The sequence below is a fragment of the Salvelinus fontinalis genome, chromosome 7, assembly GCF_029448725.1.
Source record: "Salvelinus fontinalis isolate EN_2023a chromosome 7, ASM2944872v1, whole genome shotgun sequence".
Taxonomy (NCBI): Eukaryota; Metazoa; Chordata; class Actinopteri; order Salmoniformes; family Salmonidae; genus Salvelinus; species Salvelinus fontinalis.
In genome coordinates, this window is record NC_074671.1 from 13,539,107 (window position 1) to 13,555,681 (window position 16,575).

General features: G+C 46.4%; 1 protein-coding gene across 2 annotated transcripts in view; it reads left to right on the forward strand.

Annotated features, from left to right (window-relative positions):
* LOC129859004 (chondrolectin-like) overlaps positions 1 to 12,418 on the forward strand; it is a 29,007-nt gene extending 16,589 nt beyond the window's left edge. The window contains exons 2-8 of one of the 2 annotated variants that reach the window (XM_055928295.1): positions 4,213 to 4,388; positions 4,683 to 4,876; positions 5,353 to 5,510; positions 6,422 to 6,472; positions 6,588 to 6,665; positions 6,793 to 6,889; positions 9,975 to 12,418. In XM_055928295.1, coding sequence (XP_055784270.1) covers positions 4,213 to 4,388; positions 4,683 to 4,876; positions 5,353 to 5,510; positions 6,422 to 6,472; positions 6,588 to 6,665; positions 6,793 to 6,889; positions 9,975 to 10,056 — 836 coding nt within the window. In that variant the 3' untranslated portion in view covers positions 10,057 to 12,418. The remainder of the gene's footprint in view (positions 1 to 4,212; positions 4,389 to 4,682; positions 4,877 to 5,352; positions 5,511 to 6,421; positions 6,473 to 6,587; positions 6,666 to 6,792; positions 6,890 to 9,974) is intronic. The other variant, XM_055928296.1, reaches the window with a different exon arrangement.
* The last annotated feature ends 4,157 nt before the right edge of the window (positions 12,419 to 16,575 follow it).

Below are 16,575 nucleotides of genomic sequence, written 5' to 3' on the forward strand. Positions count from 1 at the left end.
GTACACCGTTTACAGGTTACTGCAGGTTCCCTGTGAGTACACCGTTTACAGGTTACTGCAGGTTCCCTGTGAGTACACCGTTTACAGGTTACTGCAGGTTCCCTGTCAGTACACCGTTTACAGGTTACTGCAGGTTCCCTGTGAGTACACCGTTTACAGGTTACTGCAGGTTCCCTGTGAGTACACCGTTTACAGGTTACTACAGGTTCCCTGTGAGTACACCGTTTACAGGTTACTGCAGGTTCCCTGTCAGTACACCGTTTACAGGTTACTGCAGGTTCCCTGTCAGTACACCGTTTACAGGTTACTGCAGGTTCCCTGTGAGTACACCGTTTACAGGTTACTGCAGGTTCCCTGTGAGTACACCGTTTACAGGTTACTGCAGGTTCCCTGTGAGTACACCGTTTACAGGTTACTGCAGGTTCCCTGTCAGTACACCGTTTACAGGTTACTGTAGGTTCCCTGTGAGTACACCGTTTACAGGTTACTAATGGTTCCCTGTGAGTACACCGTTTACAGGTTACTGCAGGTTCCCTGTGAGTACACCGTTTACAGGTTACTGCAGGTTCCCTGTCAGTACACCGTTTACAGGTTACTGCAGGTTCCCTGTGAGTACACCGTTTACAGGTTACTGCAGGTTCCCTGTGAGTACACCGTTTACAGGTTACTACAGGTTCCCTGTGAGTACAGCGTTTACAGGTTACTACAGGTTCCCTGTGAGTACACCGTTTACATGTTACTACAGTTTCCCTGTGAGTACACCGTTTACATGTTACTACAGGTTCCCTGTGAGTACACCGTCTACATGTTACTACAGGTTCCCTGTGAGTACACCGTTTACAGGTTACTACAGGTTCCCTGTGAGTACACCGTTTACATGTTACTACAGGTTCCCTGTGAGTACACCGTTTACATGTTACTACAGGTTCCCTGTGAGTACACCGTTTACATGTTACTACAGGTTCCCTGTGAGTACACCGTTTACAGGTTACTACAGGTTCCCTGTGAGTACACCGTTTACAGGTTACTACATGTTCCCTGTGAGTACACCGTTCACATGTTACTACAGGTTCCCTGTGAGTACACCGTTTACATGTTACTGCAGGTTCCCTGTGAGTACACCGTTTACATGTTACTACAGGTTCCCTGTGAGTACACCGTTTACATGTTACTACAGGTTCCCTGTGAGTACACCGTTTACATGTTACTACAGGTTCCCTGTGAGTACACCGTTTACATGTTACTACAGGTTCCCTGTGAGTACACCGTTTACAGGTTACTGCAGGTTCCCTGTGAGTACACCGTTTACATGTTACTACAGGTTCCCTGTGAGTACACCGTTTACATGTTACTGCAGGTTCCCTGTCAGTACACCGTTTACATGTTACTGCAGGTTCCCTGTGAGTACACCGTTTACAGGTTACTGCAGGTTCCCTGTGAGTACACCGTTTACAGGTTACTACAGGTTCCCTGTGAGTACACCGTTTACAGGTTACTGCAGGTTCCCTGTGAGTACACCGTTTACAGGTTACTACAGGTTCCCTGTGAGTACACCGTTTACAGGTTACTGCAGGTTCCCTGTGAGTACACCGTTTACAGGTTACTACAGGTTCCCTGTGAGTACACCGTTTACATGTTACTACAGGTTCCCTGTGAGTACACCGTTTACATGTTACTGCAGGTTCCCTGTCAGTACACCGTTTACATGTTACTGCAGGTTCCCTGTGAGTACACCGTTTACAGGTTACTGCAGGTTCCCTGTGAATACACCGTTTACAGGTTACTGCAGGTTCCCTGTGAGTACACCGTTTACAGGTTACTGCAGGTTTCTTGTGAATACACCGTTTACAGGTTACTGCAGGTTCCCTGTGAGTACACCGTTTACAGGTTACTGCAGGTTCCCTGTGAGTACACCGTTTACAGGTTACTGCAGGTTCCCTGTGAATACACCGTTTACAGGTTACTGCAGGTTCCCTGTGAGTACACCGTTTACAGGTTACTGCAGGTTCCTTGTGAATACACCGTTTACAGGTTACTGCAGGTTCCCTGTGAATACACCGTTTACAGGTTACTGCAGGTTCCCTGTGAGTACACCGTTTACAGGTTACTGCAGGTTCCCTGTGAGTACACCGTTTACAGGTTACTGCAGGTTCCCTGTGAGTACACCGTTTACAGATTACTGCAGGTTCCCTGTGAGTACACCGTTTACAGGTTACTGCAGGTTCCCTGTGAGTACACCGTTTACAGGTTACTGCAGGTTCCCTGTGAGTACACCGTTTACAGGTTACTGCAGGTTCCCTGTGAATACACCGTTTACAGGTTACTGCAGGTTCCCTGTGAGTACACCGTTTACAGTTTACTACAGGTTCCCTGTCAGTACACCGTTTACAGGTTACTGCAGGTTCCCTGTCAGTACACCGTTTACAGGTTACTGCAGGTTCCCTGTGAGTACACCGTTTACAGGTTACTGCAGGTTCCCTGTGAGTACACCGTTTACAGGTTACTACAGGTTCCCTGTGAGTACACCGTTTACAGGTTACTGCAGGTTCCCTGTGAGGACACCGTTTACAGTTTACTACAGGTTCCCTGTGAGTACACCATTTACAGGTTACTGCAGGTTCCCTGTGAGTACACCGTTTACAGGTTACTACAGGTTCCCTGTGAGTACACCGTTTACAGGTTACTGCAGGTTCCCTGTGAGTTTGAATCTCTGGCTGCTGTGGTTCATAGACTCTGGTTGATGCTCTGCAGCGCATGTTTCCACTTTAACAAGTCACGACAAGTGTTCTGTTGTTTCGGACTTGCGGGTTCTTTTTTAGAGTTCTGACATTTCAGGCTCACAAGGTGAGTACTGTTCTTGGAGCCGTGGGGACTGTGGACTTGGGCTGCAGTGGCTGTGTGTCAGTGTGTTTAACCATGTTGCAGCAGGTTCACTATATGTGCTCTGACAGTTCAGGCTTCTCAGGTAAGTATTAGTGAAAGATGTGGCTTCTATAAGCCCATTTTGAAGCCGGTGGACGTGTGTGTGCTTGGGCTGCCGTGGACCTCCTAGTTTGGTATCTTCTGAGGAAATTAATGCGAGCCCCGGTGTTATAACCAGTAAGGCGGGGCGTCTGAGGGCAGACTCTGCATTCATTGGCCCGTTGGGCATGTTCTTCACGTGTATATGATTGGTCGTTGACTACCCATAGAGTGTTATACCTCGTTCCCTCCTTCAGGGAACAGTAGTTGTTTTCATAACTGTACGTTTGTGGGTGTGTCAGTAAAATTACAGTAATCTATGTGCTTCCTGCTTCCTGTAAGTGTCAGTTCTGAGTTTAAATACATCCAGTAGATGTGTGTTCGTGAGGCGTAACGAAGCTGTTCTGGAACGGGGCCTACAGTGTGATTGGCAGCCCTGCTATACTACTTCCTGTCAGCTGGAGGCACGTCCTGATTGACACAGGTTATTGACCGCTCTGGGTCAGTCAGACTGTAAATTCTACGGACTGAGAGGATGGTAATGCGATGACCACATTGTTTTGGCTGGAAGTCAAGAGTCATTAGTCGTGAGTGGGGGTCGATGGGTTGTGTGTGTTAGGGTGGTCTACGACTCATAAGCACACTGGAGATGTTTGCATTCGATTAAAACAGTGACCACTTCATAAGATGAACAGAGATTCACTGAGGTGTCATTCTCCTGATGTATACTATTCACTGATATTAACTGATTGATTGATTGATTGATGAGTTGAAAGGTGGGTTGATTGATTTGTTAAATGTTTGATTGACAGGTGGGTTGGTTGATTTGTTGGCTGGTTGATGGATGTATTGACTGGAGGAGGGGCTGATCGGGGTGTAGATACAGTAGTCTGGTGAATTTACTGATCACTGATTGGTTGATGGATGGTTTGTCAGATAGATGGATGTAAACAAACCCACAGCCAGCTTCACAGGAACCGTAGAGGGAGAAAGAGGATTTTGAAATGGTGGTGGAACCAGTGCTTGATGGCATTGGTTATTTTGCTGGCTAATCTTGGCAACCTAGAACCAAAAATCTCACGGAAATTACTACAATTTATGTTACGTAGTCTGTCCACGAGAGATTTTTGCATATAACTGCCACAGATATATTTCACAGAATTGTCTATTGAATAATTTATCAATCCATATGTAAAATCGTCGACTTACAATCAATAGATAGATAGATAGATGATCTCCTTCTCGCCGCAGGTCAGACGGTGTGTCAGGGAGGGGCGGAGCATCCGTGCTACAAGATGGCCTACTTCCGGGACATGACCAGCCGCGTTGCATTCTGGGAGGCCAGACAGGCATGTGAGATGGACGGCGGGTCCCTGCTGAGCATAGAGAATGCTGCCGAGCAGAGACACATAGAGCACCTGCTACAAGTCAGTGTGTGTGTGTGTGTGTGTGTGTGTGTGTGTGTGTGTGTGTGTGTGTGTGTGTGTGTGTGTGTGTGTGTGTGTGTGTGTGTGTGTGTGTGTGTGTGTGTGTGTGTGTGTGTGTGTGTGTGTGTGTGTGTGTGTGTGTGTGTGTGTGTGTGTGTGTGTGTGTGTGTTTGACAGTACAAATGACACCAAAAACACCATCTCAAAGTACTTCAATCATGAACATTGTAATATATTTATTATATGTAATTGCAGTATAATATACATACAATATATATATATAATGTGTTACAGGAGCTTCGGACCTCCTCAACAGGAGCGGGGACAGAAACAGGGGCTGGAGCGGGGACCGGTAACGGAGGAATAGCAGACGGTGATTTCTGGATCGGGCTGACAAGGACAGATGGAGAGAACACACAGGAACAAGATCACTTCGCCTCCTGTCCCGACCTCTACCGCTGGACTGATGGGAGTGTGTCACAGTTCAGGTGTGTGTGTGTGTGTGTGTGTGTGTGTGTGTGTGTGTGTGTGTGTGTGTGTGTGTGTGTGTGTGTGTGTGTGTGTGTGTGTGTGTGTGTGTGTGTGTGTGTGTGTGTGTGTGTGTGTGTGCGTCTAGTGGTTAGGATTCACCGCCGCGTTCTGGGTTCGATTCCCAGTCAGGAAAATACTACTTCATGGGCTCCTGAGTGGCTCAGCGGTCCAAGGCATTGCCTCTCAGTGCAAGAGGCGTCATTACAGTCCCTGGTTCAATTCCAGGCTGTATCACATCTGGCCGTGATTGGGGGTCCCATAGGGTGGTGCACAATTGGCCCTGGGTAGGCCGTCATTGTAAATAATAATTTATTTTTAACTGAATGGGTCTAGCTAAATTAAAACATGTGTGTGTGTGAAAGGAACTGAGACTTTGACAAACCTTTATGTGGCGGTAGGCATGTGTGTGAAGATCTTTACATGTGTGTGTCAGGAAGTGGTATTTTGACGAGCCGTCGTGCGGAGGGGAAGCGTGTGTAGTGATGTACCACCAGCCCACAGCTCTCCACGGGCTGGGCGGGGCCTACATGTACCAGTGGAACGACGACAGATGCAACATGAAGCACAACTTCATCTGCAAGTACGAACCAGGTACGACTACACAGCATCACACAGGTACGACTACACAGCATCACACAGGTACGACTACACAGCATCACACAGGTACGACTACACAGCATCACACAGGTACGACTACACAGCATCACACAGGTACGACTACACAGCATCACACAGGTACGACTACACAGCATCACACTGGTACGACTACACAGCATCACACAGGTACGACTACACAGCATTACACAGGTACGACTACACAGCATCACACAGGTACGACTACACAGCATCACACAGGTACGACTACACAGCATTACACAGGTACGACTACACAGCATCACACAGGTACGACTACACAGCATCACACAGGTACGACTACACAGCATCACACAGGTACGACTACACAGCATCACACAGGTACGACTACACAGCATCACACAGGTACGACTACACAGCATCACACAGGTACGACTACACAGCATCACACTGGTACGACTACACAGCATCACACAAGTACGACTACACAGCATCACACAGGTACGACTACACAGCATCACACTGGTACGCCTACACAGCATCACACTGGTACGCCTACACAGCATCACACAGGTACGACTACACAGCATCACACAGGTACGACTACACAGCATCACACATTTACGACTACACAGCATCACATAGGTATGACTACACAGCATCACACAGGTACGCCTACACAGCATCACACATGTACGACTACACAGCATCACAGGTACGACTACACAGCATCACACAGATACGCCTACACAGCATCACACAGGTACAGTCTTGTGGAGTGTTCCTTATGTCTGCCTCTAAGACCTGTTTCTGTTGTTGTGCTTTAGCCTGCTACAACATTACACTAACAGAAATGCATATCAGTTTTGTTAAATCCATTTTTTTCTCGGATTCTGATCTTGATCCAGAGAGCCATCTGGTGAAGGAGCAGGGGGACAGGCCTGGAGCTCGTGACCCAGGTGAGGGAACACATAATGAGGCATAGCTCGGCAACAGCAACCCCTCTCCTGGAGATCTGACTGGGTTTGCTGTAGTATATCCCTGCTTGATCTAGAGTCTGTCTGTCTGTTCCAGATGTGACGGTGGCACAGACAATAGAGGTCAAACAGGCTGGTCCCAGTGAGGAGGAACACGTAGTCATAGCCGGACCAGGTGAGACAAGTGGAGGTGAGACAGGTGTATGGCAGAACTCCAGAGGGTGAGACAGGTCTTGATGAGACAGGTAAATTGATGAAATAGCCTGTCTGTCTGAGGGGCCGTCTCTGCCCTCCTTCTGCAGGGATGTTTCTGGTCTATGTGATCATCCCCACCATCCCTCTGCTGCTGCTCATCCTGGTGGCTTCTGGGACTTGCTGTTTCCAGATGTTCAGCAAGAGGTGAGACACGGCACACCACGGCAACCTCAAAAACAACATGTCCCTACGTTACGACACAGCTGAACACACCAGGTCCCCCCAGTTAAATCAGTAGTGCATTACCGATACACATCCAACTGTTTTACCACTCTGTGATTCTCATACAGCTACGGCTTGCACCGTTACCATAGCAACCGTTTAACCAATGGTTGTGGACCAAGACCGTCATAAAGATACTTGGGGGAACAAAGAGATGACTGAAGACGGGATGGCCAGGCATTCGTGTGGTTGAGGCTGTTTCAGCCACAACATGGACTCTTAATAATAACGTGATAAAACTTTGATCCTTGATGAAACAAGCCATGGAGTCTTTGGTTGTCTAGGTAACACCCCCCATAATGCAGCAGCAGCAGCACACACAGAAATATAATGAATAGAATGGGCTTGGAACCACTAACCCTGACAATTTGACTGGCAAACCCATGGGTACACTCTCAATGGCTGCCTGGTATTGTAATGCATTTTCATGGTAATGTAGAATGTTCATTGATCAAATGATGTTCACTGATGTGGTTCATGCAGTGGAATGTATTTTTTATCATATCAGTTGAGTTGAATCAACAATCACAGCACATATTTTAGCATTTGTTTTACTTCCTGCTTTGCTACAGTATGGATAAACTTGCGATGGCCGCCAGTCCACCCGTTATGCCATCATTGACTTGAACGGGCATGCCAGTTCTATACATTCCATTTCTATGGCAGCACATGCAGTCAGGAGGAGATGTGCGTACCCCTCAAAAAATAAGGGATGTGTTCACCAATTACCATTTTAAATTCCATGACCATCCCAGCCATAAATATAACCAATCATTTACTGTCCTCATAGTACTCATTCCATGGCCGTCCCAGCCATAAATATAACCACTCATTCACTGTCCTCATAGTACTCATTCCATGACCGTCCCAGCCATAAATATAACCAATCATTCACTGTCCTCATAGTACTCATTCCATGACCGTCCCAGCCATAAATATAACCAATCATTCACTATCCTCATAGTACTCATTCCATGGCCGTCCCAGCCATAAATATAACCAATGATTCACTGTTCTCATAGTACTCACACAATGTCCTCTCTCTCTTTCTCTTCCCATCACTCACTGTCCTCTCTCTCTCTCTCTCTCTCTTCCTATCACTCACTGTCCTCTCTCTCTTTCTTCCTATCACTCACTGTCCTCTCTCTCTCTTCCTATCACACACCATCCTCTCTCTCTTTCTCTCTTCCTATCACTCACTGTCCTCTCTCTCTTTCTTCCTATCACTCACTGTCCTCTCTCTCTTTCTTCCTATCACTCACTGTCCTCTCTCTCTCTTCCTATCACACACCATCCTCTCTCTCTTTCTCTCTTCCTATCACTCACCATCCTCTCTCTCTTTCTCTCTTCCTATCACTCACTGTCCTCTCTCTCTTTCTCTCTTCCTATCACTCACTGTCCTCTCTCTCTTTCTCTCTTCCTATCACATACTGTCCTCTCTCTCTCTTTCTCTTTCTATCACATACTGTTCTCTCTCTCTCTTTCTATCACTCACTGTCCTCTCTCTCTTTCTCTCTTCCTATCACTCACTGTACTCTCTCTCCCTTTCTCTCTTCCTATCACATACTGTCCTCTCTCTCTCTTTCTCTTTCTATCACATACTGTTCTCTCTCTCTCTTTCTATCACTCACTGTCCTCTCTCTCTTTCTCTCTTCCTATCACTCACTGTACTCTCTCTCCCTTTCTCTCTTCCTATCACATACTGTCCTCTCTCTCTCTTTCTCTTTCCAAACACACACTGTCCCCCCCCTCTCTCTCTCTCTCTCTCTCTCTCTCTCCCTCTCTCTCTCTCTCTCTCTCTCTCTCTCTCTTCCTATCATGCAATGTCCTCTCTCTCTCTCTCTCTCTCTCTCTCTCTCTCTCTCTCTCTCTCTCTCTCTCTCTCTCTCTCTCTCTCTCTCTCTTCCTATCACACACTGTCCTCTCTCTCTCTCTCTCTTCCTGTCATACACTCCCTTTTTCTTTTTTTTAAACTTGAATTGGCACATTCTCAAAATCAATCAGACAATCAACTCAATCTCTGAACCTTGACAAACCCCCACGTTTATCATCTAATGGTTGGGTCCAACCCCCCGTCCCTATGTTGTGATGGATGGGTCTGGGCTGTAAGTGTTTGGTAAGGACAGTGCTTACTCAGTCATAATCAATTGGGTAACACAGGGACGCCTTGTTAGAGTCATTCAGCATAACCACTGGCACAGCCTGCTGTAATTACTTATTATTGTGAGTGTGTGTAGGTGGTGTGTGTGTGTGTGTGTTACCCTGGTAACAGATACAGTCTGTGATTTCTGGGTCAATAGCTGGACCCCTCAATAGTATCCCTACAATAACCAAAGTACAGCTCCACACACACACACTCATTCACACACACACACACACGCCTTTTATGAGGCTAACCTTTCTGGTTTTTATAAGTCCGTCTACCACTTTTCCCCCAGTTACCTGGCATGATAGGGTACAGCTTTATTGTGCTGGAGATTGGGATGGCACACTCCCAACTCTCTTCATTCTGCTATGACCAGCTACTACCTAGTTATCTTTATGTCTCCAGTTTAGTATCTCTGTCCCGTCTCAATGATGTGGTTTTAACATATTTCCAAGGGGGGGGGGTCTCCTGACAGAGACCAGTTAATCATGCCTCTGACTCCCGTCCCACTGTAAAACTCTTCCTGGAACAATCCCAAAGCCATCTGGGTAATTTAGATTGGCCCCGAACGCTTACAAGTCCCTCCTTTACAACTGGTGACACTTGTGTTTTTACGACACGAAAAACATGATCTGAGGCAATATGAGCAATGAAGAGTTATGAGAGGCGAGGAGAGAGTTCCATTACTGGGTATGGCTGGTACTGAAGTGTTTGTGTGAGCAACAGATGTTGTGTATTACATACGCACATTCCTACGCATTCACACACACCTACGCTTATCTGTAGTTCTGCTATTCTATTTTAGTTTGTCATGCTATTGTTTCTCTTAACCTTTTTATAAATGTTTTTAATTTACTAAAGCAAACCGGGGACCAAAACCAGCATCAACCAATCAACACTCTGGATATCCAAGACCCCTAAGACGGACAGCATGGAAGTATGACGGGCAGGTGACATCACAAACAAGATCGTCAGAATGAACAGAACCAACAGAATGATAAAGCCTCTCCTCTGATACTGTCCCCTGTTCCAAATACCTCTAACCATTCACCTCAACCAATGAACAGCTCTCGTCTTCTACATGTCCTTTGTCCAGTTTGTTCATGTCTCCACCACTCTATTTAGATTCTCCTTATTTATTTTTACCTCTCCTCCTCTCCTCCCCTCCATCCTAACCCTCCTCTCCTCCTCTCCTCCCCTCCATCCTAACCCTCCTCTCCTCCTCTCCTCTCCTCCATCCTGTCCTCCTCTCCTCTCCCCTACCCTAACCCTCCTCTCCACCCCCCCCTGTCCAGTCCTCTCCTCTCCTCCCCTCCATCCTAACCCTCCTCTCCTCCTCTCCTCTCCTCCATCCTGTCCTCCACTCCTCTCCTCCCCTCCACCCTAACCCTCCTCTCCATCCCCCCTGTCAAGTCCTGTCCTCCTCTCCTCTCCTCCCCTCCACCCTAACCCTCATCTCCTCCCCTCCATCCCATCCTCCTCTCCACCACTCCTCCCCTCCACCCCCCCTGTCCAGTCCTCCTTTCCTTTCCTCTCCCCTACCCTAACCCTCCTCTCCACCACCCCCCCGTCCAGTCCTCTCCTCCTCTCCTCCCCTCCATCCTAACCCTCCTCTCCTCCTCTCCTCTCCTCCATCCTGTCCTCCTCTCCTCTCCCCTACCCTAACCCTCTTCTCCACCCCCCCTGTCCAGTTCTCTCCTCTCCTCCCCTCCATCCTAACCCTCCTCTCCTCCTCTCCTCTCCTCCATCCTGTCCTCCACTCCTCTCCTCCCCTCCACCCTAACCCTCCTCTCCATCCCCCCTGTCAAGTCCTGTCCTCCTCTCCTCTCCTCCCCTCCACCCTAACCCTCATCTCCTCCCCTCCATCCCATCCTCCTCTCCACCACTCCTCCCCTCCACCCCCCCTGTCCAGTCCTCCTTTCCTTTCCTCTCCCCTACCCTAACCCTCCTCTCCACCCCCCCCCTGTCCAGTCCTCTCCTCCTCTCCTCCCCTCCATCCTAACCCTCCTCTCCTCTCCTCCATCCTGTCCTCCACTCCTCTCCTCCCCTCCACCCTAACCCTCCTCTCCACCCCCCCTGTCAAGTCCTGTCCTCCTCTCCTCTCCTCCCCTCCACCCTAACCCTCCTCTCCTCCCCTCCATCCCATCCTCCTCCCCTCCACCCCCCCTGTCAAGTCCTGTCCTCCTCTCCACCCCACATTCTCCTCTCCACCCCCCCGTCATGTCCTCTGCTTCACCCTTCCTGTCCTGTCCTCCTCTCCACCCCCACCCTCCTCTCCACCCCTCCTCCCCTCTTTTCTCCTCCACCCCATTCCTCCTCTCCACCCCTCCTGTCCTCCTCTCCACTCCCCCATTCTCCTCTTCACCCCTCCTGTCCTCCTCTCCACCCCCCCATTCTCCTCTCCACCCCCATCATGTCCTCCTCTCCACCCTTCCTGTCCTCCTCTCCACCCTCATCCTCCTCTCCACCCCCTCTCCTCCTCTACACCCCTCCTCCCCTCTCCCACTCTCCACCCCCCATCATGTCCTCCTCTCCACCCCACTCTCCTCCTCTCCACCCCTCCTCCCCCATCCTGCCCTCCTCTCCACCCCTCCACCCCCATCCTGCCCTCCTCTCCACCCCTCTTCCCCGTTCCTCCTCTCCACCCTTCCTCCTCCTCTCCCACTCTCCACCCCCCTGTCCTGTCCTCCTGCTAATGTGTTATAGCAAACAAAATGAAAGTAGGTAATGGATTATTTGGCAGTCCTGTACCTCTCTGATATCAACACTACAGTGGTGCCTTTTCCTTGTGCTGCTGTTGCCATGGAGTTATGTTACCGATGTGTGTGTGTATGTGTGTGTGTGAACATGCAACTGTGTGTGTACACTAATGTGCGTGTGCACAAGCGTGCGTGTGTTACAGTAATTGTCCCAAACACAGAAAGTCATTAAGTATCAGTAATGAAGTGTGGTGCGAGGGGGGACCCTGATAAAACAAGGAATTTAACCATCCTCTGTAACCAGGAATAGGGTCAGAACCACTTAACACATCACACAGATTTACTCCTGAACAGCAGCAGTAGACCCACACAGGGAAAGAGAGGGTAGGGAGAGGGGGGAGAGGGGAGGGAGAGAGGAGGGAGAGGGGGGTGAGAGGAGGTAAAGAGGGATGAGGATGGAAAAGAGAAAAATAAGGGAAAGTGAATGAAAGGATTAAAAACAGGGAAAGAGATGGTGAATAGGGAAATAAGGCTTTAATGGATATTGAAGTTTGTTATTTGATCTGCTTGCCATGGTTCAGGTTTAGTACTAGCTTAACTCTCTGTTCCCTCACTAGTGAGTTATGTCCCAGGATCAATCAGTCAGATAACTGTTCCCTTACTAGTGAGTTATGTCCCAGGATCAATCAGTCAGATAACTGTTCCCTCACTAGTGAGTTATGTCCCAGGCAGGATCAATCAGTCAGATAACTGTTCCCTCACTAGTGAGTTATGTCCCAGGATCAACCAGTCAGCTAACTGTTCCCTCACTAGTGAGTTATGTCCCAGGATCAACCAGTCAGATAACTGTTCCCTCACTAGTGAGTTATGTCCCAGGATCAATCAGTCAGATAACTGTTCCCTCACTAGTGAGTTATGTCCCAGGATCAATCAGTCAGCTAACTGTTCCCTCACTAGTGAGTTATGTCCCAGGATCAATCATTCAGATAACTGTTCCCTCACTAATGAGTTATGTCCCAGGATCAACCAGTCAGATAACTGTTCCCTCACTAGTGAGTTATGTCCCAGGATCAATCAGTCAGATAACTGTTCCCTCACTAGTGAGTTATGTCCCAGGATCAATCAGTTAGATAACTGTTCCCTCACTAGTGAGTTATGTCCCAGGATCAATCAGTCAGCTAACTGTTCCCTCACTAGTGAGTTATGTCCCAGGATCAATCATTCAGATAACTGTTCCCTCACTAATGAGTTATGTCCCAGGATCAACCAGTCAGATAACTGTTCCCTCACTAGTGAGTTATGTCCCAGGATCAATCAGTTAGATAACTGTTCCCTCACTAGTGAGTTATGTCCCAGGATCAATCAGTCAGATAACTGTTCCCTCACTAGTGAGTTATGTCCCAGGATCAATCAGTTAGATAACTGTTCCCTCACTAGTGAGTTATGTCCCAGGATCAATCAGTCAGCTAAATTACAAAAACCCTATTACCTAGTTATTATAGAAAAGCATCTTGACCGGATTATCTGTACATTGTGTTGTCATGCAGAGGGAGAATATCAAAGTTTGCCATTATGACTTTCTGTTTGGTATTTTGGTATTTCATTAAGATCCCCGTTAGCTGTTGTGAAACAGCAGCTTCTCTTCCTGGGGTTCCACACAAAACATGAAACATGACATAATACAGAACATTAATAGACAAGAACAGCTCAAGGACACACGTAGCCTACATATCAATACATACACACCAACTATCTAGCTCAAGTTTGGATTGACATGTAGGCTACTATGTGAAGTTATAATCCTATTTCTTATCCACACTATTTGCTTGGAGAGGTTTGCTTCCGAGATGCAGACCGACGCCAGTGAACACTAGACAAGGGGCTTTTCCCGAATCAAATTCAAAGTATAATGCCAGTGATTATCACATGGTGACAGAGTCAGTATTTCTCCAATATATCACACTGCATACTACTTATTATATGTGCTGTTTTGTGCATGGTCACGTGGTCTACAATCGTATGTTTGATTTTCTGTATAATCATTGCCTAATGTGATTGAGAGTATCAACTTGGCTAATATTGATACATGCCACATATTTTAATGTATACTCAAACATGTCCTATGTTATTGTTTTTATATGATGCATATATGAGCGTGTTATCCTCTTAATGTTAAATACACGTGTAGCACGCTCAACCATTGAAAGAGGTTGGAGTAATGGAGTTATGTAAATGTCAGTGTGTATTGGGTGGAGAGTGTTGTACATGAGGTTCTAGACTGCCTAGAAACACACAGAGTGCTGCTGTGTGTATATACATACATACATACATACATACATACATACATACATACATACATACATACATACATACATACATACATACGTACGTACATAGATACGTGCGTGCGTGTGTGTGTGTGTGTGTGGTGTGTATACATACATACATACGTACGTACATAGGTACGTGCATGCGTGCGTGCGTGTGTGTGTGTGTGTGTATATATATATATATATACACACACACACACATTACCGTTCAAAAGTTTGGGGTTACTTAGAAATGTCCTAGTTTTTGAAAGGAAAGCTAATTTATTGTCCATTAAAATAACATCAAATTGATCAGAAATACAGTGTAGACATTGTTAATGTTGTAAATTACTATTGTAGCTGGAAACAGCTGTTTTTAATGGAATATCTACAAAGGTGTACAGAGACTCATTATCAGCAACCATCACTCCTGTGTTCCAATGGCACGTTGTGTTAGCTAATCCAAGTTTATAATTTTAAAAGGCTAATTGATCATTAGAAAACCCTTTTGCAATTAGGTTAGCACAGCTGAAAACTGCTGTTCTGATTAAAGAAGCAATAAAACTGTCCTTCTTTAGACTAGTTGAGTATCAATAGCATCAGCACTTTCTTCTGAAACTCTATTCTTGTTCTGAGAAATGAAGGCTAGTCCATGCAAGAAATTGCCAAGAAACGGACATTTTCATTAAATAGTACCTGCAAAACACCAGCCGCAACGTCAACAGTGAGGAGGAGACTCCAGGATGCTGGCCTTCTGGGCAGAGTTCCTCTGTTATTTTGCCCATCTTAATCTTTTCTTTTTATTGGCCAGTCTGAGATATGGCTTTTTCTTTGCAACTCTGCCTAGAAGGCCAGCATCCCGGAGTCGCCTCTTCACTGTTGATGTTGATACTGGTGTTTTGCGGGTACTATTTAATGAAGCTGCCAGTTGAAGACTTGTGAGAAGTCTGTTTCTCAAACTAGACACTCTAATGTACTTGTCCTCTTCCTCAGTTGTGCACCGGGGCCTCCCACTCCTCTTTCTACTCTGGTTAGAGCCAGTTTGCTCTGTTTTGTGAAGGGAGTAGTACACAGCGTTGTACAAGATCTTCAGTTTCTTGGCAATTTCTCACATGGAATAGCCTTAATTTCTCAGAACAAGAACAGACTGACAAGTTTCAGAAGAAAGTTCTTTTTTCTGGTCATTTTGAGCCTGTAATCGAACCCACAAATGCTGATGCTCCAGATACTCAACTATTCTCAAGAAGGCCTGTTTTATTGCTTCTTTAATCAGAACAACAGTTTTCAGCTGTGCTAACATAATTGCAAAAGGGTTTTCTAATGATCAATTAGCCTTTTAAAAAGGTAAACTTGGATTAGCTAACAAAATGTCCCATTGGAACACAGGAGTGATTGTTGCTGATAGTGGGCCTCTGTACGCCTATGTAGATATTCCATAAAAAGATCTGCCGTTTCCAGCTACAATAGTCATTTACAACAGTTAACAATGTCTACACTGTATTTCTGAACAATTTGATGTTATTTTAATGAACAAAATTTTTTACTTTTCTTTCAAAAACAAGGACATTTCTAAGTGACTCCAAACTTTTGGACGGTAGTGTATATATGAGACTAGGTTCTGGTAATGGTTTGCTACGTACTTGGGGCCTGTGTGCGAATGGAATGTAAAGAAGTGATGTGTTCTGTACCAAGTGTTGTGATACAGTCACTGTCCTGCTAGCATGAGTACCCACAGCCACAGATGAAAACACATGAGTTCATAAAGAGACATGCACAAATCTTTTTCACCCATAACTTGTTTTGTGGAGAGATAGTTCAATTAAAGGCTTTATGTGATTCAGTGACATCTGTGCTTAATTGTTTATTTGCAATTCTGAGACATGACACACACACACACACACAAACTTGAGGTTCTGGTAATTATAGCTTTGAGTAATCACTGCATTTTGAAGCTCAGGGTAGGATTAAGGAACTATAACCTCTACCCATTTGAGGTTCTTTAGAAACACACACACACACACACACACACACACACACACACACACACACACACACACACACACACACACACACACACACACACACACACACACACACACACACACACACACACACACACACGAGTGTGTGTGTGTGTGTGTGTGTGTGTGTGTGTGTGTTTCTAAAGAACCTAGTGGTGTACAGGGGGGGGGGGGGGTAACCCCTAGTCTGTAGTACTTCAGTAAAGTGATTAGTCAGCCAATTAAACAAATCAGTCCTCTGCTTTAACAAGAGCACACACACAAACTTGAAGGTTCTGGTAATTATAGCTTTGAGTAATCACTGCATTTTGAAGCTCGGGGTAGGATTAAGCAAATATAACCTCTGCACATTTGCTGTTCTTTAGAAACACGCAAACACTGTGTTTAAATAGTATAAACATTACTAACAAGCCTGAAGGTACTCATAACAGTA